Here is a 25395-nt window from a genome sequence, read left to right on the forward strand (position 1 = left end):
TGCCATTGTATCGGGTGATGGTTCACCTGCATCTGGAGTACTGTGTCCAATATTGGTCGCCATACCTTAATAAGGATATGGCGATACTTGAGAGGGTTCAGAAAAGAGCGACATGATTGATAAAAGGTATGGAAAACCTTTCCTATGCTGAGAGATTGGAGAAACTGGGGTTCTTTTCCATGGACAAGCGGAGGCTTAGAGGGGACATAATAGAGACTTACAAGATCATGAAGGGCATAGAGAAAGTGGAGAGGGACAGATTCTTCAAACATTTGAAAATTACAAGAACGAGAGGGCATTCGGAAAAATTGAGAGGGGACAGATTCAGAACCAATGCTAGGAAGTTCTTCTTCACCCAAAGGGTGGTGGACACCTGGAATGCGCTTCCGGAGGGTGTGATAGGACAGAGTACAGTTTTGGGGTTCAAGAAGGGATTAGATAATTTCCTGAAGGAAAAGGGGATAGAAGGGTATAGATAGAGGATTACTATACAGGTCCTGGACCTGATGGGCCGCCGCATGAGCGGACTGCTAGGCGCGATGGACCTCTGGTCTGACCCAGCAGAGGCACAGCTCATGTTCCTAGCCACTCAAGCAGCAAAATTAGATAACCAAATCTCCAACCTACTGATAACCACTCCAGACTACAAGATATTCAGAAAAGAAACAAAACTATACTCTTCAAGAAATCCCTGAAACAGTCTTAACATCACAATTACCTCCCTTCCTCCCACCTACTTCCCACTTCACAGATTCTACCTATTCTACTCCTTACCTCCTCTAGAAATCACCAGTGATCTTCCATTGTAACCCTCCGTTTATAACTTTTTTGCAATCCGCCTTGAACTGCAAAGTAATGGCGGAATAGAAATCTCTAATGTAATGTAATAATTCTTTCAAGTAATTTTCTTATGAATGTGAGCATCTGAGGAAAGCTAATGCTGTGGTTTTCCCTATTTATAGCTGTTCTTGAGAGCGACTGGATAATGATATGTGTGTGTGTTTTTTGTTTATTTTTCCATCTGTAGCTAAGCCTGGAGATGCTCCCTCTGGTGCCTCCCCTGCCAGCAGCCTATCTGCCAAGATGTGTGACCCTAGTCATAAGGACTGTCTGCTGCGGGAGTTCCGCAAGCTCTGCACTAAGGTATCTGACAAGCCCAGCTACCTGGCCAAGACGCAACTCATCCAGGACTTCTTGCACAAAGGAACGGGAGGCGGTACGAGGCTCTTATTGGGGAGGAGGCACAGTTGTGGTGGGAGAGGATGGTGTGCTGTAATCCTGAAGGATATAGCAAAAAAAATATGAGATTTGTGTGTATCTTTAAACTGTGGAATTTGTTGCTTTAGCACTGACGTATAGCAAGAGCCACATGCTGTGGGTGATCTGCGCTAATGAAGCAAGAACAGTACCTAAAATAGTATTTGTAATAATGCTTAAGGTTTATGTTTGTTTATTAAAATGTTTTATACACTTTCCCCTCCCCATTCGCGGTTTCGACACTCGCGATTTCACATATTCGCGATTTTTTGGGAGAGGGGGAAACCCCCCCCATAGTATAGCACGTTCCCGCCTCTCTCCAGCCTTCTCCCCCTCCCCGGCATCCTGTCCTTACCTGGTGGTCTAGCGGGCTTTCGGGGCAGGAGCGATCTTCCTACGCTCCTGCCCCATGTAGATCGTCAGTAGGAAATGGCTGCCGTGAGCTCCCGTCGTAGTCTCGAGAGACTACGGGAACTCACGGCAGCCATTTCTTATTGGCGATCTGCAAGGGGCAGGAGCGTAGGAAGATCGCTCCTGCCCTGAAAGCCCGCTAGACCACCAGGTAAGGCCAGGATACCGGGGGGGAAGGCGGGAGGGAGGTGGGAGTGGGTCAGAGCTGGACAAGAAGATATTCGCGATTTTTCCCTATTCGCGGTCCGGTCTGCCCCTATCCCCCGCGAATGCCGAGGGAGAAGTGTACTGTTTAGCTAAACAAAAGACCAAAGCAATTTACAAGAATAATCCTTAAATTTTAAAACAGAAATAAACGCCATTAAAATAGGAGAGATAACATCTACTCATCCATATTAAAAGATAGGTACATACTGCTAATGCATAGAATTTTTGCAAGACATAAAAATCAGACTATAACTGTGTTAAGATGGACAGCTACAGTATATACAGTGAGTTCAACAATTTTAGGGAAGGGGGGTATTAGGTTTTTTTTTTGGGTGGGATTAGTGCAACAGAATGGTTTGATGTTTGTGATGTAATACAGTGCTCTTTGCGTGATTTAGCATTAAATGATGATCCCTGAGCCATTGTCAATACGAAAGAGGCAGTTTTGAAGGGGTGTAATATCTTATGGAAGTGTCCAAAGCAAAACAAGGAAGGGTCACCAAATGGTTCCACAGTGAGAAGGAGACAACCAAAAGCAAGGAAAGAACTGTGGAAACTATGTAAGCAGTTAGAAGTCTTCACACATCCAGATAATACACAGTAAAAAATCTGTGGCATGGTTTTTTGAGTCGTCACAGCTTTCAAGGTTTATAATGGTTAAAGATGTGATTTCTGCAAGTACCCCCGCTAAATCTCAGGAGGAAGGCTCAAAATTTTGAACTAGGTTAGCTATCAGGAACATTACTCAGTTTTCTTATGAAGATTTATAATGATTATGATTTATCTGACTTTTTAAAGCTATCTCCCAATGGAGCAATGTAAAATATTTGTTATTTGGAACTTCTTTTTTTTTCTTTGTAAAGATTTAAGACACTGCTTACTTGGAATGATGTTGGTGAACATATAAATAATTGAAATGAATAAAGATAAAGTTAAAAAAAAAAATCTGTGGCATGGATCTAACACGGTCCATGTTTTGGTATTTAACAACCTTCTTCCGGGGTCCATACTGGTTGAGCCACAAGAGATAAAAATGCTAAATTGCATCCAAAATATGTGCGATAAAAATCGGAACGCAGCCAGCGCAGTAAGAATCAAGCAGTAGTGTATAATGAGTTGTAGTAAAGCCTGGTGATGACTAGTATTGTTACAAAGCTCTAGGAAGGAAGCATTTAATATAGTGCAGGGATCGCAAAGTCCCTCCTTGAGGGCCGCAATCCAGTCGGGTTTTAGGATTTCCCCAATGAATATGCATTGAAAGCAGCGCATGCACATAGATCTCATGCATATTCATTGGGGAAATCCTAAAACCCGACTGGATTGCGGCCCTCAAGGAGAGACTTTGAGACCCCTGATATAGTGGATGTTTGAGTTTCAGTAGTAAGGCGAGAGAGTCAGCGGTCGTGCCTTGTATTTTTGCTCCTTTGCAGATACGGTAAATAGTGCTTTGCTTTGAGTTTGTGTCAGTTTTCATACACAGGGAAAACTATGGAGGTGATGGAGAGGGAACAGAAGGACAGATTGAAGGGGATTGCAAGAGGGAGGAATGTTGGACATAGTGCTGGAGAGGGGTGATAGAAGGAGAAATGGGCATGGGGATGAGGGAGTGGGAAGGAGTGGAGCATTCACCTGTCTTTTTCTTTTTTTTTTAATTTGGGGGGTGTGTGTGTGTTTCATTTTGTTTGAAAAAAAAACAACCAAATTAAACACTTGAGAAAATAATGAAATGTATGGAACAAAGTGTAACAAGAACATTTAATGCATACCCCTTAAGGACACTATATTGGGAATTCTATAAATTGGCACCAAGATTTAGATATTATTACAATGGGGGCAGGCTTAGTGCTTTCTAGAATGACTTATAGAAATGGGTGCCCCTAAACCATTATAAAATAGTAGGACAGTTCTACTTTAGCACGCCAACTTATGTCAATGGCTGGTATAAGTTGGCACACCTAAGTGTGCCACGCAATGTGCATAGCTGATAGTATTCTATAAGTAGGACGCTTTGCTTGGTGACATGGCCATGTGTACACCCCTTTGCAGTTGCATTCAAAGTTATGCAAGCCAGTTTCAGAATAGTGCCGAATACTTGGGCATGCATCGTTCAATTATTGATGCCAATTGTGTGTAATTGCTGGTACAGTGGAACCTTGGTTTATGAGCAAAATTCGTTCCAGAAGCATGCTCGTAAACCAAGTTACTCGTATATCAAAGCGAGTTTCCCCATATGAAGGGAAACTCGCTTGATGCGTAATGACCCACCCCCACCCCCCAAGGCCAGCGGCGCTGCTCCACCTTAACCCCCCCCCCCGAGGCCACCAGCACTGTTCCACATCCCCCCCACCCCCGCCGCGATTTGACATCTCCCACGCACCCACCCAAACATATTGGCTTACCCCCATATGGTACCAGAACCAATGCACAGGACATGCAGGTGCCCGAAGATCTTCCGTCTTCCTTTTGCGGGACCTTGAGCATCTGCGCATGCTCAAGGCCTTCTAGTCTCACTCTCTCCAAGATTCTCGGAGATCTCCGAGAATCTCGGAGAGAGTGAGACTAGAAGGCCTTGAGCCATGTGCGGATGCTCAAGGCCCAGCAAAAGGAAGATGGCAGATCTTCGGGCACCGGCATGTCCTGTGTGTTGGTGCTGGTGCCGGTGCCATATGGGGGTAAGCCAATGTGTTTGGGTGGGTGGGTGCTTGGGGGATGCCAAATCGCGGCAGGGGGATGCCGGATCGCAGGGGGGAAGGGGGCGCTCGTAAATCGAGTCAAGCTCGGTTTCCGAGGCGCCAATTTTGCGAATGTTTTGCTCGTCTTGCAAAACACTCACAAACCGATGCGCTCGTAAACCGAGGTTTGACTGTATTCTATAATAGTGTTTCTCAAGTCGGTCCTGGAGTACCCCCTTGCCAGTCAGGTTTTCAGGATATCCACAATGAATATGCATGAAAGAAATTTGCATATAACGGAGGCAGTATATACAAATCAAGTTTATGCATATTTATTGTGGATATCCTGAAAACCTGATTGGCAAGGGGGTACTCCAAGACCAAGCTGAGAAATACTGTTCTATAACATATTTAGGCACTTGCTTGTAGAATTGCCTTTTTTGAAACCACTACCTTATTGGCCTTTAGGAATTAATTGGGCTATAGCATTTTACTGTACATGTGTTTCCTGGAATTTTGATGCTTATTTCCATTCTGTCACTCGGGCCAGATTCTAGAAACGGTGCTCTAGTTAAATGCCACTCGAAGCTGTAATTGAGGCTGCCTAGCAACGCCTAACGAAAATCCATGCCTAACCTAAATGAAATCACTTAGTTTAAATGGCATGGCGTTTGACTGCACCATTGAAGTTAATTAAATAATTAGTAAAAACAAAAGCCTAAGCAATGCCATCAGACACCTAACGATGCCTATCTGAAAAGTAGGCATGGTTGGTGGCGGAGAGTAAGCATGGTTGAGTTGGGCATCTGACATAGGCACTGGTAAATTAGGCCAGTGAAAACCTGGCCTAATGTAGCGATGCCTACCTTTGGGACGCCTAGCGATGCCTAAGTCCACTTAGGCCCCACTAGGCATGATTTTATAAATGGCGACTTCATTGGCGCCTCTGTCCAAGGAACCTTCAGACTCGCTTCTTCAAACTAGAGTTGACCAATCCTCAGGTCTTGGCCAGCAGTGGATACCTTGGATTCTGACTCGCTCTTTTTACTATACCAGAGCCCCCTGTTTCTTTCTCTCGGTTTTGCATTGTAAATCTCTCTGGTATGTATTGTCAAAAGGCAGCCTAGCAAGATCAATAAACACTCCTTTTGAGGACAGATATATATGGTAGTCAGAATTTTCACCAAATGTATCTTACAGCAAATGCTTACACAGCCATTTATAATATTTACATTAAACTTTGAGTAGAAGGCATACAAAATTTATAGATAATAGCCAAAGGGAAAAGGAGCTAAGCAACTATCCAGATTGGTGGTATACTCATAAATTTCACTGGTTAATAAAAGACTTGTCCAGCTGGATTTATTTTCAAACCCTTGAATGAATATTTTTCTGTCTCACGGGGCAGATGCCTTCCATGGTGATGTGTACTTGACTGTGAAGCTGCTGTTGCCAGGTGTTATCAAGAATGTTTACAACCTGAATGACAAGCAGATTGTGAAGCTGTGTAGCAGGATCTTTGGCTGCAGCCAGGATGACATGGTGCGCGATCTTGAGCAGGTGAGTTATCGGGACGGGGTATCTAACTCATGACATGATTCATTATCCATTGCATTGAGCTGTCTAGCATCATTTAAATCATCAGATGCTTCCCCTATTAAGAAAGATCCTTGGTACAACAGCAGTTTAAGCCTACTGACATATTAGTTGTGCTCTCAGAAATGTAAATTGCTTGACTTTTCAAATTTACAGATCATAAGCTACCTATTCTAAGCAAGCCATAATAGTGGCTAAATGTCAATTTTATTTCAATCAAATTGAGAAACTTCATTGAAAGAAACTACAGTAAAACCTTGGATTGCAAGTAACTTGGTTTGCAAGTGTTTTGCAAGACAAGCAAAACATTTGATGAAATTTTAACTTGATATACAAGCAATGTCTTGCAATACAAGTACATACAGTAGACACACATCCCAACTGAGCCGATGGTTCTTCTTTCTCTGACACTGCAACAGTGTAGCGACTGCTCTAAACGAGCAAAGTCTTGCAATACGAGTACATGCAGTTTACGCGTGTCACATCATCACAACTGAGCTGATGGTTCTTCTCTCTCTTACGCTATGGGAGTGTAGTGAATGTTCTAAACGAGCGAGGTCTTGCAATACAAGCACGTATAGTATTTTGTATTAAAGTTTTGGGGTTGTGGAATGAATTGTCTTGAGTTTCCATCATTTCTTATGGGGAAATTCACTTTGATATATGAGTGCATTGGATTACGAGCATGCTTCTGGAATGAATTATGCTCGCAAACCAAGGTTTGACTGTATATAGCAATCTTCAAATGAATGTGTCTGCTGCTCCATCTGAATCTTTCAACTCTTGTACTAGTTAGGATTTATCAAACCTCTTTTCCAGGAAAGTTGATACACTTCAAAAGACATCCTATTGCAATGTGTCTGGGAGTCCTGACAATAGGTTATGTACCTCTGGTCACAAATTGATTGCAGAAGGATGTCATCTGCATCTTTTGACTCTGCCTCCTTCCCCAGTCGGTTGTATTGCCACCTTCAGTTTTTCCTTCTGCAAATGAATTGAGAAAGTGTCTTTCTGATCTGCTCTGCTTAATTTTATTATTTTGGGGATTTTTAAATCCATTTTTAGAGGCTTTGGTGCCAAGCGGACTCCATTCTTTGGGGCAGCTTTGCCTGGGAAAGGATCCAAACTCTCTTACAGCAATCTGCTGCTAGCAGGGCAACCCTCAGGTGTGACTGTGTAGCTAGCCAACACTAACTATTTTGGAGCTCAGGGTCCATTCCTCTTGGAGCTAGCTTGCACTCTGATTCATCAGGGGCTTTAGCGCAGGGGAAAATCTGTTGGGCTTAAAGGGGGTCAACTGCATTTTTTCTATTGTACTGTGCATGCATTTTAATGTGGCGTGGAGGCATGGAGTTTCAATCGTAGTGTGCATGCGCTAAATAAGGTATTATTATTATAGATAGGGAAAATCAGGGGGAGGGGGACAGAAATCTGGAAAAGTAAAATTTTCTCCTCGGGCTGCTTTTGGTTCAGCCATCTTTGATTTTAAACAATCTTTTTTTTTTTCTAAAGCCTCTATATACCTCAAAACCCCTCGATTTGCTTAAAATCAATAGAGATGGACCCCCTCAGGTCTTTCTACCCCTGTATCATGCCATGTTTGTGCTGGATGGTTGGACAAGGAACATCTGTATGCTGTAGGAGAGAGGCGGAAGTCATGGACTCAGCCTCCTCTGAGTGCCCCAGGGCTGGGGATCTGCAGGAGGCTTGATCCCAGGGAAGAGACCCTTTCCAGAGCCCTCTGAAGGAGATTTGTCAAAGCACAGGCACATGAATGCCGCAGAGCCCAGGAGGACCTTTCTGGAATGAATTATGTAGTAGATACTCTGTATGACATAACAGTCATGAGCAAGGTGTCGAGCCTATTCTGTCTCCACCTGACGGATGCTCTGGATCAGGCAATGGCCAGGAGAGATTGCTTCTAAGGTTACCCTCAGTAGGCTTTCCCTTCAAGGGACAGGTGCTATTCAGAAAGGGTCTGAAAGACCTACTGGCCAGTGTTATGGACCATTGCCCTAAGGCCTTGCTGGACAGCAGACCCAGGCAGCTCAGATTTCAGGTGTGGGAATTTTTGATGCTCTTGAAGATTCTGTTCTTAAGTGGGAGATGCAGAGGTCTCAACAGAGGTTCAGCAGGGGCAGAAACAGCAAGCCTCTAGTCCTCACCCTCTTCAAGAAAGTGCAATAACACTAGATCAGCAATCTCACCCCCAGATAGGGGGCAGGCTGTCAGCTTACTGGTCTGGATCTAATCTAATCTAAGGCTTGGCTTTATATACCGAGTCATCACTTTAAGAGCTCGACTCGGTTTACAATAATTAACTTAAATAAAAACCATAAAAAATAAGATTAAGGGCTCCTTTTATCAAGGCGCGCTATGGGGGTTAGCGCGTCGGACATTTCATTACGTGCTAACCCCCGCAGCATCCTAAAATCCTAACGCCTCGTCAATGGAGGCGTTAGGTACTAGCGCGGCAGGTGGTTTAACGCGCTTTTGTAAAAGGACCCCTAAATTTCGGGAAATTAATTTTCAAAGTGTTTAGCAAATAAAGTAGTTTTTAAAGATCTGCAAAAAAATAGAAGTGAGTCGAAACTCCTTAAAACAAATGGAAGATCATTCCAAAGTTGAGAAAACTTAAAGATCAGAGATTGACTAAAAATCTTGACTCCTTTAATCACTTTTTTGGAAGGAAGAGATAATTTAAATTGTTGGTTACCTCTTGCAAAAGAAAGTCTGTAAGCATTCCAAGATAAAGGAAGGAGAGGAGTAAAGATACCATATAGTATTTTAAAAAACAACACAAGCACATTTAAACTGAACTCTAAAATAAACTGGGAGCCAATGGAGACTCTGGAAGAACTAAGGCCAGTACTGGGCAGACTTGCACGGTCTGTCTGTATATGGCCGTTTTTGGGGAGGATGGGCTGGGGAGAACTTCAATGGCTGGGAGAGTGTAGATGGACTAGAGTGAGTTTTGACGGAGACTTCAGTAGTTGGAACCTAAGAACCGGGCAGAGCTTTAGATTCTTGCCTAGAAATAGCTAAGAAGGAGAAGAAAAAAAAATACCCAACAAACTTTATCTGCTGTCATCTACTATATTACTATGGATCTGTACTGAAACTTTGAGTATTTAACATGTTACAAAATTATTATTAAATGGATGGAACTCTACCAATAAGCTTTATCACTCTCAAAGAGAGGAATATAACTTATAAAGAAATATTAATTTGGAGAAAGTTAGCTCGCTTGGTTAAAACTTAGCTCTGTAATAATAATTAAATATAATATATGTGAATGTTTATTCAAGAACTAAGACTCGGAACATTTTATAAGCAAACTGAAAATGTTTTTCTTTTTTAGAGCAAGAGTAATTTTAAAATTAAAATCAAGCGGGTGAAGCAGATACAGATGGGACTTTAAGCAAAGATAATAGTATTACACAAGACAAATGTTGCTAAAGCTGAAGGATTCAAAAGGTACTCTCGATGTGAATAGTCCTTAAAATGGAGAAGAGGCTGCATGGTAGGCCCGAGATTGATGTTGCAGCATAGTGATCCAGAGAAAAGAAGTGTTGTTGCAGCTTGATCCATGCTGCTTCCAGAGGGAGAGAGAGCATCTGTTAGAAAGCATTCCACTTCATATTTATAGAGTTGAGACCTGTTCTAAAAATAGAATCCTAGGTGAATGACATCATGATAAATTCTCTGGACCCATGATGCATAGCAGTCCAGCCTTTTTCTCTGTTCCTAGGTGGTGTCATGATTGAATTACAATGGCTTAAAATGGTGTCCCAATACAGAGTATTATTACTGTCCATGCTGGATGTGGTGTGAATCTATGTCTGAGTGGTTTAAAATGGAGGATAGGCAGATGAGGTCATCTGATTGAATCTTCTTTGAGTGGCTTAAAATGGTGTGATGAGCTTCTATTCTTGCTGATTGAAGTAGTCCAGAGATGAATTTGGCGTGAAGACCTATATCCTGTTCCACTAATAGTAGAGTTCTGTTTAGCTCTGGTATCCACCCTGGCTGTCCTTTTTCTTATCTGAATAGGTGTATGTAACACTTTCTGAAGGTCGGTCTTTCTTTTTGTACTCCATTGAATGGGTGCATTTGACATTTTTCTGAAGGCAGATGGCTCAGTCCTTTCTTTTGTAATAGGTTCATTAACACAACACCTGGATAAGATGGCTGGAGGCAGGGCTGGCTCAGAAACCAAATCAGAAATTCACTTTTAAATCCATCAAATTAATATACTTGAACTTAAATTCAAATAGAAGTTCACTTTACTATAAATCCATAATTTAAATTACATCCTGTCTTGGGTCAGGCATCAGAATTATAAAATAATTTCATGCTACATATCAGAATTATGAAATCATTTCATGCTACGAACACATTCATAAATATCTGGAAAAATAAGTGAAGAATTATTCAGGGATCCAATACAAGATTGTGAGAAATAGCACAAGGATCTTTGAGACTGGGCATTAGCATCTAAGTGAAGATTAAGTACTTACCTGGACAATCTTCTTTCTAGTAAATAGGCACATCATTCTTAAGTAAAGCATAGAATTAATCATTTTGTTCTTGGTGCACAGGGTGATGTCTCAGAGACGGTGCGTATTTTCTTTGAAGAAAGTAAGTCTTTCCCACCAGCAGCTAAGAGCCTGCTCACCATCCAGGAAGTAGATGAGTTCCTGACTCAACTATCAAAGTTCTCCAAGGAAGATGAACAGCAAAAGGCATTGGAGGAAATTGCTTGCAGGTGAGAGGGGCTTGGTAGTTTGATGGTGGAGGGTACATGTCAGCAGATCTAGAGGATAATGGAAGTAGTGGGGACTCCAGTGATGATCAGTCTGGATCACTAGAAGTACTTGTTAGATCCCAGACAAAATTAATTATTTGCTGGTCATTCCATGGTAAACAGAGGCTGGTTAATAATTGTATATAGACTTTTCTTCTAGAAACTTGTTCAAACACCTTGTATACCTTGGTTTGCTAGATGCCTTGATCATATCCTTTTGCAACAAGTTCTATAGCTTTAATTGTGCATTTTGTGAAAAAAGCTTTATCCAACTTGTTTTAAATCTGTAATTTGATACTTTTCTTGGAGTGTCCTTTAGTAGTATTTGATTGGCTTGCAACCTTTATCATGCATTTTTCTATAAACCCCGTCATAGCTTTGTTTTCTGCTTGCTGAAGGGTCCTTACACAAACACAAAACTTGATTATAAACAACATTTTTAGTTTCACCTCCAGGAGCAAGAACATATAAATTCTTGGGTGAAGAGACCCCCAGAACATATCACCCCAGGTAGTGAGGGATCTGCATACCAAGTTTCGTTCAAATCGGTCAAGCCGGTTTTGATTTACTGTGAGAATGGCAGCTGTTTACATTTTTTCCATTGACATGAATGGGTGAAATATGATTTTCTGTTTGTAGCTCCGCCCACATGTGCAGGTGGGCCGCGAGACCCCCAGAACATATCACCCCAGGTAGTGAGGGATCTGCATACCAAGTTTCGTTCAAATCGGTCAAGCCGTTTTTGAAGTACTGTGAGAATGGCAGCTTTTTACTTGTTTTCCATTGACATGAATGGGTGAAATCTGATGTTCTGTTTGTAGCTCCGCCCACGTGTGCAGGTGGGCCGAGAGACCCCCAGAACATATCACCCCAGGTAGTTGGAATTACTGTGAGAATGGCAGCTTTTTACATTTTTTCCATTGACATGAATGGATGAAATCTGATTTTATGTTTGTAGCTCCGCCCACGTGTGCAGGAGGGCCGCGAGACCCCCAGAACATATCAGCCCAGGTAGTGAGGGACCTGCATACAAAGTTTCGTTCAAATCGGTCAAGCCGTTTTTGAATTACAGTGAGAATGGCAGCTTTTAACATTTTTTCCATTGACATGAATGGGTGAAATCTGATTTTCTGTTTGTAGGTCCGCCCACATGTGCAGGTGGGTCGCGAGACCCCCAGAACATATCACCCCAGGTAGTGAGGGATCAGCATACCAAGTCTCGTTCAAATCGGTCAAGCCGTTTTTGAATTACTGTGAGAATGGCAGCTTTTTACATTTTTTCCATTGACATGAATGGGTGAAATCTGATTTTATGTTTGTAGCTCCGCCCACGTGTGCAGGTGGGCCACGAGACCCCCAGAACATATCATCCCAGGTAGTGAGGGATCTGCATACCAAGTTTCGTTCAAATCGGTCAAGCCGTTTTTGAAGTACTGTGAGAATGGCAGCTTTTTACTTGTTTTCCATTGACATGAATGGGTGAAATCTGATGTTCTGTTTGTAGCTCCGCCCACGTGTGCAGGTGGGCCGAGAGACCCCCAGAACATATCACCCCAGGTAGTTGGAATTACTGTGAGAATGGCAGCTTTTTACATTTTTTCCATTGACATGAATGGATGAAATCTGATTTTATGTTTGTAGCTCCGCCCACGTGTGCAGGAGGGCCGCGAGACCCCCAGAACATATCAGCCCAGGTAGTGAGGGACCTGCATACAAAGTTTCGTTCAAATCGGTCAAGCCGTTTTTGAATTACAGTGAGAATGGCAGCTTTTAACATTTTTTCCATTGACATGAATGGGTGAAATCTGATTTTCTGTTTGTAGGTCCGCCCACATGTGCAGGTGGGTCGCGAGACCCCCAGAACATATCACCCCAGGTAGTGAGGGATCAGCATACCAAGTCTCGTTCAAATCGGTCAAGCCGTTTTTGAATTACTGTGAGAATGGCAGCTTTTTACATTTTTTCCATTGACATGAATGGGTGAAATCTGATTTTATGTTTGTAGCTCCGCCCACGTGTGCAGGTGGGCCGCGAGACCCCCAGAACATATCATCCCAGGTAGTGAGGGATCTGCATACCAAGTTTCGTTCAAATCGGTCAAGCCATTTTTGCGTGATCACGGCACATACATACATACCTCCGATTTTATATATACATATATATAGATGTAAGATAAGGGTGGGGTGGGGGGAGGGTTTCTATTACATGAAAAATAAAAATTACTAAAAGGATTTCAGGATGGGAGAGGGAGGGTTATATTTACAACTATAAGTTATAATGATAAGATGTACAAGTGGTTAAATCTATGTTATTGTGTTGCAATTTTTGTACACTTGATGAAAGTTTTAAAATGAATAAAGAATTATAAAAAATAAATAAATAAAGAAGAGCTGGACATACAGCGAAAAAAACAATGAAGTCTTTGAGTACAATACAATACAATGTAATATAGAAGAACTGGACATACAGCGAGGAAAAAACAAGAGACACGAAGTCTTTGAGATCATGACTGTTTGTACATAGTACGGTAACATTGTAGGGACGGGTTTACAATAAGAGTAAGTCAAAAGGAAGAGAAGGTAGTACAGTGTAGGGTAAGCAGTGAAGGCTTTGGGAATTCTTGGTCAATAGGAAGTAGATCGAGGCGATTTGCAAAGAACGGAATGTCATACAGTGTGGGATAAGCAGTGAAGACTTTAGCTAGACAGATGGGTCTTCCTTAGGACTAGAGAACCACAATTATTACACTAAATACCCACTGTTACATTTCTGCAGCAGCATTAGAAGTTTCTCTCTTCTGGTGCTACTTTTGGAATCAGATACAATTGCCATGTTTATAATTTTTGAAAAGAGAGATTTTGAAATTGCTTGCGATATTCTCTTTAGTGTGTTTTTCTATATTCATTGTACAGAGCTGAATAGATGTCACCCAATGAATTGCCTTGCATTAATTTTTCAGGTGCACGGCGAATGACTTGAAGTGCGTTATCCGATTGATAAAGCATGATCTAAAGATGAACTCTGGAGCTAAACATGTGTGAGTACATTCAAAGCAGATTCCTAGGATACCGACATATTCTTGATGTAATACGCCCTACTTGTTTAAAGTTTGTTGAAGACATTGATAAGATTGATCCCAATTATCAGCTGCTTGGGATACTGCGAAAAGTCTAGAAATAAATAAGATTCATGACAGTGTTTCTCAGCTGTAGGAAAGCAAATAGAGTTAAGAGGTATAAAGTCATGACATGGTTTTGAAAGAGAAAAGGTAGCTAAACAGTACTCCTAAGGGTATAACAAATTTCAGGAAGAGGAGTGCATGAAGAATGGATGAAAAAATAGAAAGAGAGGAAATGGAAGAAGAAAAATGGTTCATAGTCTTAAGCGCGCGAGACAGACGCATGCCGACAAACGAGCGCGCCACAGAAAAACCTTCTTTTAAAGGGCTCCAACGGGGGGTGTTGGTGGGGAACCCCCCCACACTTTACTTAATAGTGATCGCGCTGGCGTTAGGGGGGCTTGGGGGGTTGTAATCCCACATTATACTGGAAACAACTTTTTCCCTATTTTTAGGAGAAAAGTTAAGTTTTCAGTATAATGTGGGGGGTTACACCCCCCAACACGGCAGCACGATCCCTATTAAGTAGAGTGCGGATTTCCCCCCACATCCCAGTTGGAGCCCTTTAAAAGAAGGTTTTTCTGCGGCGCACTGAAGACTTGCGCTGAATTGTCGGCGAGTGTTTGTCCCGTCACCAGAAAAATGGCTAAAGCATGGTGATGTTACTCTTTTGTTCTTTGAAGATGGCAGTGAAAGGAGAGAAGCAAAGACAGAACTGTTAGACTAATAAATATTAACATACACATTAAGGTCTTCTGCATATTAAAAATACCATAATATACCATAAGACTTTAACAAGTTCATTCAAGTGGTCAGGAAGAAAGCAAAAACACATTAGAATTAGCACATCTGTGTATGTACATGGAGGTGTGTGCAATGTAAATAATCTCTTTAGCTTTTCCTCATACAAGAGGAGCTCCATTTCCTTTAGCTTTTCCTCATACGAGAGGAGCTCCATCCCCTTTATCATTTTGGGTGCTCTTCTTTGAACCTTTTCTATCTCTTTTTGAAATTCGGTGACTAGAACTGAATATAGTACTCAAAGTGAGGTCACACCATGGAGTGAGGTACACAACCTCACTGGCTTCAAAAAACCTCCATGCTGACCGATTACTCAAAGTCTTAATATAAGTTTAGTTGGGGCGTGGCTTGGACGCGAATGAAGACGGTTGGGTGAAAGAATAGCTCCGTACAAACAGGCTTAATTTTTAGGAAAAAACTACAAAAAAAGATTTTACACTTAAATTAAAGTTTGCCTCCTTAATCAAGTTGGAGAAAGAGGGGTGCCTCTCTCGATCCTGGTGCGTTTTTGAGTGAGAGTCGGGAGACAGAGGTCCCGTTTTTATTTCTGGGAAGTGAGGAGTGGAGGGCTAAGTACGTCTCAGCAGCTCTTGGATATTATCGGAGGAGACTGATTTGAGACGCCGTAGGGCAGAGGAGGCTTCCTTTCCCCTCTTTGGCACGGTTTGAGTCCTGCGGTGTGAAACGCTCGAAGAGAGGTTCCCCGAGTGGGGTTTGCGGGCGGTTGCTCGATGCGCGATCGCGGCCATCTTGGATCGTAAAAAAATTAATTATTAATGGACAAAGTCTGGGACTGCCGGTGAGCTGCTTAGTGATAAGGATAAAGGTTTTGAAACGCTTAATGCCTGTCATACTAAGGAAATAGGCTGTCTTGGATTAACTGTCCTCTGCTGGAAATAAAGCAAGGTCTGTAGTAAATCTACTGGGCAATCTCTGCTGTTGTATCTGAAAGATCAGATATAGGAGATTGTATGTTTTTCTCAGCGTTTGGTCCATGAGAAAAGGACAAATAAAAGGATTAATGTAACCTGAAAAAAAAAGTGACATTGAGATAATTGTGAGATGCTGAAATAAAATATTGGATGGAATATTGCTCTCCTTGATAGAGGCTGCGATTGGGCTTATAAGAGGAGAGCTAGAAAAGAAGGCTACAAATTTTTCAGCACTGAAGCCAGATGTCACAATAAGTTTGGTAAATTAATCCTATAAAAGAATAACCAGCCATATCTAAAAAGTCTTATTGCCTTCATAGAGACTGAGATAAGGCTTGAAGGAGGAAAAAAAGATTACTGATATTTTTCTCAAAGCAATAGAATCTAAGACAAATAACTTACAGTTGCTTTAAGAATACTGAGAGAAAAAAAAAAAAAAAAAGGGGCGTGGCTTGGACGGATGGTTGGATAAACGAATAGCTCCTTATATGCAAATAAATTAAAAAGATCTACTATCAAATATTTTAATTTTAAAGAAACTAAAATATATATTGAAATATGACTTCAACTAAACAAAATAAAGCTGAATTGGGAGCTGGAACATCGGGAAGTAATAAGAGGTCGAAACCTGAGCCAGGTACACCCTCTAAAATCCCATTACCAACAGAAAAAAATCTAGATGTTATGGAAGAACTAAGACAAATAAAAGAAATTGTCTTAGATAGTAACAAAAAACTACAAAAAGCAATGGAAGATGCTGCAATCCTAACTAAAAGAGTAGACATTACAGAAAATAGAATTTCAACATTAGAAGATATTACAGAACAATTAAATACAGATATGAATCACAGCAAAATCATATGGAAAGAAATAACAGAGATAAAAAAAAATCTTGAAGACAGCCGGAATCGTGAAAGACGGAACAATTTAAGAATAATCGGATTACCTGAAGGAGTGGAAAAGAATGATCCGATTGCATTCCTTGAAAAATTTCTACCTAAAATACTACCACTGAAATTTAAAACGGAACTGGAAATTGAAAGAGCTCATAGGATTCCAACACAAAGAAATAACACTCAAACAGGTCCAAGAACTTTAATTTTCAAACTTTTAAGACATCAACAAGCAGTTGAAATTTGCCAAATAGCCAAGGAAATCAAAAATCTTAAATGCCAAGATTCAAAAATATACATTGTCCCGGACTTTGCAAAAGAAACAGCAACAAGAAGAAAACAATTTTTAGACATGAGACCACAACTAAGATCTCTAGGAGCTAGATTTGGGCTCCTCTACCCGGCGATTATGAAGGTTACCATTGCTAACAAAACGCAAAATTTTACAGATCCAAAAAAACTACAGGAATTTATAAATCAACTGGAGCAACCTATGACAATCTAAAAAAACAATTAATGAGTTCATACTAAAGAATATTGACGGTTAAAGATAGTTCAGAACGAAAAACAATGGAAAAGAACACACAAGGATCGAATTAAAGACTTAAACAACTCGCAACATTCTCCATGGAAAACAAGAAAACTGAAAAATACAAAAATTCTAGAATTCTACTCAGAATAAATAAGATAAACTTACTGGAAGGAACGAAATTGAATTGAAACACATCTCCGAACTCAAATGATGACGAAGAAAGTTTTTTCAACAAACTTAAAATATACTGATTGAATGAGAAATTTTGAAAGCGGAGTCATAATAAGAAAGAGAATCATCCTTCAATCACATAGAATATTATAAAAAAAAAAAAAAAAAAAAATAAGACGAAGTGATTGGTTTGCTATATTTCCGGTTGAAGGTGGTACTTTGGGTTTAATTTTGCGCTTCAGATACATTAAAATGCGTTTCAAATACAAAATATATGAAAAGAATGTATCTGAGGCGCAAAAATTGCCTGGAAAAAAAAAAAAAAAAGAAAGAATTTAAAAATTTTTTTTTTTTTTTTAAATATATATATCTCAAATTTTATGCTCTTTTATTTATTAAGTGGAATTTTAGTACCCACAATTGTTCAACCTGGCAATCCTCTATGAGAGATAAAATGAGGGTTTTTGGCACAGGATTTCACTCTTATCTGTACAGGCCTCAGATACTTTAAAATCATAGATATCTAGAGAGTATACTATTGAGACAGAACTTATAAGAACATTAATGGGAGTGTTAGCTTCTTTTAATTGACACGCTCTTGTGAATTATAACAAAATAATGAGTATAGAGGATGGGAGGATTCCTGTGCTGAAGACTCTTGTTACAGTTCTGAGGAAAGAGGCTAAATTGGAAAGCTTATTAAAACAAAAATAATATTCCACCTGAAAAGAAACGAATTGTAATGAAATGTTCTTAGATATAAATGATTTAATTTAATCATTCTTATGGATTTAAAGACATACAAATACAGAAAATAATCTTTCAATACATAAGAATGAAAAACTTTTTACTTATTCTTATAATTAATAATAAAATAAGAGAAAATATACAGAAATAGGGAAAAAATGGTAGTACTTTAGATAATTATTAATAGCTTGTCGGAGTTATCTAAATCTAACCTCAACCTGCGTATCCAAGTTTTCGTAATTAATAAGGGGGGGAAGGGAGGGATAAGAGGGATGGGAGGGAATAAAAGGGAAATATATAAGGTAATCATGGGAATAAAGGAAAAAAGAGAAATGAAATACTTAAAACATTGGGAAAATATACATAATTTAATACCTGAAAATTTAAAAATAAATGGATATTAAAATTATGTCTTTAAATGTTAACGGTCTAAATCATATGATTAAAAGAAAAAAAGCACTATCATTTTTAAAAAGGCAAGATGCAGATATATGTCTTATACAAGAGACCCACCTCTCACATATAGAATCTAAAAAGCTAGAAGGAGGCTGGGTCAAACAATGTTTTTTCTCACCAGCTACAGGGAAAAAAGCAGGTGTTGCTATTTTAATTAATAAAAAATGCTCTGCTTCATTTAAACTAAAAGCTTCGGATATTCATGGAAGATGGATAATGGTGGAAATGAATATGGGAAATACTACCATGACGTTAATCAACATATACGCCCCTAATTCGAACCAAAATGAATTCTTTAAAACTCTTCAACAACTGATCATACCACTGGCTACTTCAAATCTTATAGTAGCAGGGGACTTCAACGCTGTAATGGATCCTTTATTAGATAAAAACCCAAGTAGAGTTATGAAATCTATGGGACTAGATAATTTGATTCAATCTTGTGATTTAATAGATATATGGAGAATACTTCATTTTGATGGTCGGGAATTTTCTTTCTGTTCTCATGTTCACAATTCTTTTTCAAGAATAGATTATATCTTTACTTCAAAACATCTTGCACATCAAGTGACACAAGCAGCCATTGATCCAATTATTCTATCTGACCATGGTGGAGTGTGGATCAAAATTAAAACTACATATCAAAATAATAACAGACCAATTTGGAAAATAGATAATACAATGTTGGTTGACAAAAATTTTTGTGAAAATCTTCTAACAAAAATGAAAGAATTTTTTCAAATAAATGATAATGATGATATTAACAGAGAAACTTTATGGGATGCCTTTAAGGCAACAATTAGAGGACAAATAATTTCTTATTCGGCTTTTCTAAAAAAACAAATTAAAAAACAATTTTTAATCTTAGAAAAAGAGATAAAAAATTTAGAATCAAAACTTATAGAAAAATGGGAATATTCTATTCAACAAGAATTATTAAAATTAAAAGGTAAATATAATGAGATCTCATCTAAGATGATTAGGAAAGATTTATTTTCTCAACAAACATTGTACTATGGTAATTCAAACAAATCAGGAAGAATATTGGCAAACTATCTTAAAGCGAAAAAAAGAAAAACAAAATTAATAGCAATAAAAGATGAAAATGGAAATACATATACACAAATTGAACCTATATTAAAACAATTCTTAAAATTCTATAAATCTCTTTATTCTTCCGAAAATTATCCAAATAAAGAAAAAGATGGTTTTGAATTTTTAAAAATGTTAGAGGGTCCAAAAATTCCTGAACATATAAAACGAAGTTTGGAAGAACCAATATCACTAAAAGAATTAGGAACAGCTTTGAAGTCCCTTAGAGTTGGATCCGCTCCAGGTGGTGATGGATATACAGTGGAATTTTATAAAACATTTCAAAACTTTTTATTACCCTATTTATTAAATCTCTATCAATATCAACTCAATAAAGGTTGTATTAAAGGCACTATAGCAGAATCTTTGACTATTGTTTTGCCAAAGTCCAATAAAGATCCCACTTTGGTATCAAACTATAGACCAATATCTTTAATAAATGTAGATGGAAAATTATTAGCAAAAATACTTGCGTTAAGATTAGCTAAAGCTCTCCCCCATATAATAGGTATGCATCAAACAGGATTCGTTGCTCAAAGACATTCATCTCACAATACCAGATTAACATTCCATATGTTATATTTAACAAAGAAAATGAATGAACCTACTTTTGCAATTTCATTAGATGCAGAAAAGGCCTTTGATAGAGTAGAATGGCCTTTTATGTATCAAGCAATGGAATGGTTTGGTATAGGTCCTGGATTTATACAAATGATACAAACAATGTATAGCTCCCCTTCTGCTAGACTATATATTAATAATACGTTTTCAGAAAAATTTAATCTACAGAGAGGAGTTAGACAAGGATGTCCCTTATCCCCTTTGCTGTTTGATATTGTTTTAGAACCCTTAATATTAGCTATCCAACAAGCTAAGGAGATACAGGGTATACCTCATTCAGATAAAGAATATAAGATATCTGCTTACGCAGATGATTTATTACTATATCTGAAGAATCCAGAATCCACCATTCCACATCTACTTGAATTGATTGAGAAATTTGGAAATTTTTCAGGATATAAAATTAATTGGAATAAATCAGAAATTCTTCCACTAAATATACATTGTACAAAAGGTTTATTTGATACATTCCCTTTTGTTTGGAAGGAAGAATATATTAAATACCTTGGAATTTTAATAACAAAAACAGTAGACGAAACAATGAAAATTAATGAAAAATGCTTATTACAAAAAGTAACAGAAATGTGTGAGCAATGGAATCCTTTGCACTTATCTTGGTGGGGAAGAGTACAAACGGTAAAAATGATGATTTTACCGGTAGTATGTTACCAAATGGGGATGATACCAGCTTTCTTTCAAGATTCGTTTTATACAAAAATTAATAGGACTTTGACAAAATTTATATGGCTTAATAAAAAACCAAGAATTGCTCTAGCGTCATTACAAAGACCAATTAAGGAGGGAGGGGTAAATTTTCCCAATTTTTATAGGTATCATCAAGCCTATATCTTACGTCATGGTATGTATTGGATCCTCCCAGAACCCACAGATAATACTCCAGATTGGTTTTGGCTAGAATGGAGACTTATGTTTCCATTACGTCTTAATCATGTAATTAGTATCAAGATGCCAAGGTTATACAAAGATCATAAAATATTTATGGATACCTGGAAAACTCTAAAATACATAAGTAATCTTACTCAAATTCCAATTAGTAAATCAACCAACCAAACTATATGGCTAAACCCCAAGATCAAAATTGGCGGTTTTAAAGTCATCTGGAAACATTGGATGATAGCAGGCATTCGCACTTTGGATGATGTAATTAATAATGATAAATTGCTGGAGTTTTCACAATTGCAACAAAAATTTGGTCTCAATAAAACACAATATTTTAAATGGTTGCAATTGAAGCAATCTATTCAGAAAGGGTTCCCTGAATGGAAAGATCTTGCTAAATATCACAGTTTGGAATTCTTATGTTTCCAGATGGACTCAATAGGTCACAAAGCCGCACAGTGGTATAAATTAATATCCGGATATATAAATAAAAAACCAAAAAATGGTCTTAGAGACATTTGGAGCATTGAGATAAAACACCAAATTAGTGCATCTCAATGGCCACGACTTTGGTCTTGGAGGCTAAAATGTACGGTGTCAGCATCTATGAGACAAACTTGGTTTTTTTCTTCTTCATAGAGCTTTTTGGACCCCTACTCGTTTACAAAAAATAGATAGTTCAAGATCTAATAGATGCTGGCACTGTCATATTGAAATTGGGACATTAGATCATCTTTTATTCTTTTGTCCATTTATCCTATCATTCTGGAAATCAATTTGGCCCCAAATTAACAGATTGTTAGAAAATCCAGTAGCCTTGACATATGATACTATATTATTTGGAACAACTATGAGAGCAAAAAGTCAAATTTCATCCAGTAATAACAAACTTTTATTTATTTTAACTGGAATTGCAATACAACAAATTACATTCAATTGGAAACAACATGATAGATTGAATTATATGTTCTGGTGGAATTCGGTATGCCACATATATAAAATGGAACACGCTATTGCAACACACAAAGGATACATGAATAAATTTAAAAAAATATGGGGACCATTAACCGATTTTTGTAAAGAAGGATAATTTTTCCCATAAATAAAACTGGAAATATTTGAAGACCGTTAACATGATTTCTCTAATGAACTTTTCCCATGATAAGATAATTGTAAAGAGGGAAATGGGGTGGGTTTTTCAATTTTGATTATTACATACTAAATTAATATTCAAAGAATGTACAATAAAATTGATTAATGTATTATTGATTGGGAAGGAGGGTGGGACAGGGGATTATTATATTAATGTTAAATTTGATATTAATATATGAGTTATTCAAGTGTGTATTTAAGTTTCTATTGAGTTTATTTGTAACACTTGTTGTAACATAAAAAATGAATAAAGATTTTTAAACAAAAAAATATAAGTTTAGTTAAACTTTGCACAGTTCAAATATAAGTAATAGTCACTTATCTTAATCCACGGCAGCACTCCAACTTCTGCTGCCCATCTTCATAAGTTGTGTTTGGCATCCTTAACTGCCTTCCCCATGTCTGTCTCAATAGCAGACTATGGACTTTTCCTCCAGGAACTTGTTCAAACCTTTTTCAAACCCATCTACATTAATCACTGTTACCACATCCTCTGGCAACGCGTACCAGAGCTTAACTATTCTCTGAGTAAAAAAAATATTTCCTCCTCTTGGTTTTAAAAGTATTTCCCTGTAAGTTTGAGTATCTCTTAGTCTTGGTAATTTTTGATGGAGTAAAAATTTTTTTACTTTACCTGTTCTACACTACTCAGGATTTTGTAGACTGCAATCATATCCCCCCTTGGCCTTCTCTTTTCCAAGCTTACATAAGAGCCATAACCTCTTTAGTCTTCATACGAGAGGAGCTTCATCCCATTTATCATTTTCTGTTGCTCTTCTTTGAACACTTTTTAAATTCTGTTATATCTTTTTTGAGATACTGTGAGAGAATTCAACGCAATACTTGAGGTGAGGTAGCACCATGGAGTGATATAGTTATTATAATATTCTTAGTCTTATTTACTATCCATTTTCTAATCATTCCTAGCATCAGACTCCTCTTACTAACCTACAAGGGTATTCTCCCAGTCAATAGGTTTATTCAGGGCATTCAAACAAGACTGGTTTTCAGAGAAGACTCCTTTAAGGAAAGTACATTGAATCTAGGATGTATAGAATGATGCAAATTTTATTATTTAAAGGTTAGACGCTTTGGATCCAAACGCCTATGATGCTTTTAAAGCCTCACGAAATCTACATGATGTGGTGGAGCGAGTTTTGAAGAACAAGAAGGAAGCCGAGATGGTCCCAGGACTGAAACGAACCCTAAGCGTGAAAGCAACCCTCATGACTCCTGTTCAGCCTATGCTGGTAATAGTGGGATTACTATATTTATATCAAAAGATCAGAGAATTGGGTAGGAGAGACAGCATAAGGGATCTGTAGAATAAATGCATTCATTGGTGGCATATGCTCAAATTGTAGGCACTCAAGCAAACATTTTGTACAGGGCCTCTTGCCAAAGTACAAGATTAGAGTGAGTAGGTGGAATCCTACCTTGAGGTTGCAGATAAAGGATTAGGATAGAGGAAAGACAGCTATTTCCTGCACTAATCCCAGAAATGGGTCCTTTCTGCAGCTGAATAAATGTTTAAGTATGTGTTATGACAAGATGGTTTATACTTATATATGAACTGCAGGTAGTCTGGATGGAGTTGGAATATACACACACTTTTCATAAAATATGCCAGTTCATATACTTTTATGTTCGGAAAAGGTGTAAAAGTTTGTGTGAGAGGAGTTGTGCGTTACTGGGAGTTATTGTACAAGCCTATTTATAAATGCACATAGACACCTAAGTTTTTATATCTAGATATAAAATTGACATTGTTTAGGTTTCTTTACATAGCTGCCTTGTTTAGAAAAATTAATGCAGGGGAAAAGGTAGAGCACCAAAAATATCAAAGGCGGAAGCAAAGAAGTTCGTTGTTAAGCAAAAGCTTCCAAACAATAAATCTAAATAACAAAAATCATTCACAAAATCATTTTTATGTGTTGGTAGGATATAACTCAGAGACGTGGAGGTGTCAACAAGGGGGAGGGATAAAAGAGTGATCCCGAAAGGAGGGCTTTTTGATTCATTTATGATCTGGGGAAAATTCTCTCTATAAAATCATTTTGTATGTTTATTTTATTATTTTGATTCTTTACTCCTGGATCAAAGACACTGTCTAGAAAACCCAATTAATGTTGATGTTTTATTGAGTTTTGATCATTAACAGCCTCGGTTACCAAGACATAAGGTGGTTTGTTGCTGTGCCTTTGCAATGTGTACATTTTTGCATGCCTTGTTTAGAGTTCAAGAAATGGCACAAAGATTTTTTCCCCAAAGATTCTGTTATGACATTGGACAATTTTGAACCTGTTATGTGTTATCTTGAAGGTTTTTGGAGTGTTGTCCTGTCTCACTTCCTGCAGACTTATCCTAAGCAGGTCTCAATTGTCCTTATTCTTCCTAGTTGCCTTTCTCTAGTTCTTGAAGCCTGCCATTAGATGTCTGGGACTGTGAAAAATTGTTGGTTGGAAGACCTTAGGAAATTAGAAGAATGGGCATCCAAATGGCAGATTAAATGTAATATGAAGAAATGCAAAATGATGCACATTATGAAGAATAATCTAAATCATAGTTACTTGAATCTAGGGTCTACTTTAGGAGTCAGCACCCAAGAAAAATATTTGTACCATTGTAGACAGTATGCTAAAATCGTCTGCCCCATAGTACGACGGTGGTAAAAAAAAACAAACAATGCTAGGAATTTTTAGGAAAGCGAAAGAAATAAGACAAAGAATATTCTAATGCCTCTGTTTCACTCCATGGTGTGACCTCACTTTGGCCACTATTGGAAGAAGGATACTGGGCTCGAAGGACCATTGACTAGGTTTGAATACTCTTTGTCCTTCAGGCTCTCTTCCCCCCCCTATACTCAACCTCCAACCCCATTATGCTGTTCCTTCCTTATATTAAGCTTTTGTAAACCGTGCCGAGCTCTATAATTATGGAGAGGATGCGGTATATAAACTTAAGGTTTAGTTTAGTTTAAAATACACACAATAATATGGTCTAAACGCTTGTATTTTGAAAAAATAATTC

At 38.4% G+C, this 25395-nt stretch overlaps 1 protein-coding gene across 3 annotated transcripts in view; it reads left to right on the forward strand.

Annotated features, from left to right (window-relative positions):
• The window catches only part of LIG3 (DNA ligase 3), a 101885-nt gene that overhangs the window by 14943 nt on the left and 61547 nt on the right, over nucleotides 1-25395 (forward strand). For all 3 annotated transcript variants that reach the window (XM_033921787.1, XM_033921789.1, XM_033921788.1), the window contains exons 4-8: nucleotides 1028-1216; nucleotides 5956-6107; nucleotides 10745-10911; nucleotides 13910-13987; nucleotides 23447-23615. In XM_033921787.1, the coding sequence (XP_033777678.1) occupies nucleotides 1028-1216; nucleotides 5956-6107; nucleotides 10745-10911; nucleotides 13910-13987; nucleotides 23447-23615 (755 nt within the window). The remainder of the gene's footprint in view (nucleotides 1-1027; nucleotides 1217-5955; nucleotides 6108-10744; nucleotides 10912-13909; nucleotides 13988-23446; nucleotides 23616-25395) is intronic.

The sequence above is a fragment of the Geotrypetes seraphini genome, chromosome 15, assembly GCF_902459505.1.
Source record: "Geotrypetes seraphini chromosome 15, aGeoSer1.1, whole genome shotgun sequence".
Taxonomy (NCBI): Eukaryota; Metazoa; Chordata; class Amphibia; order Gymnophiona; family Dermophiidae; genus Geotrypetes; species Geotrypetes seraphini.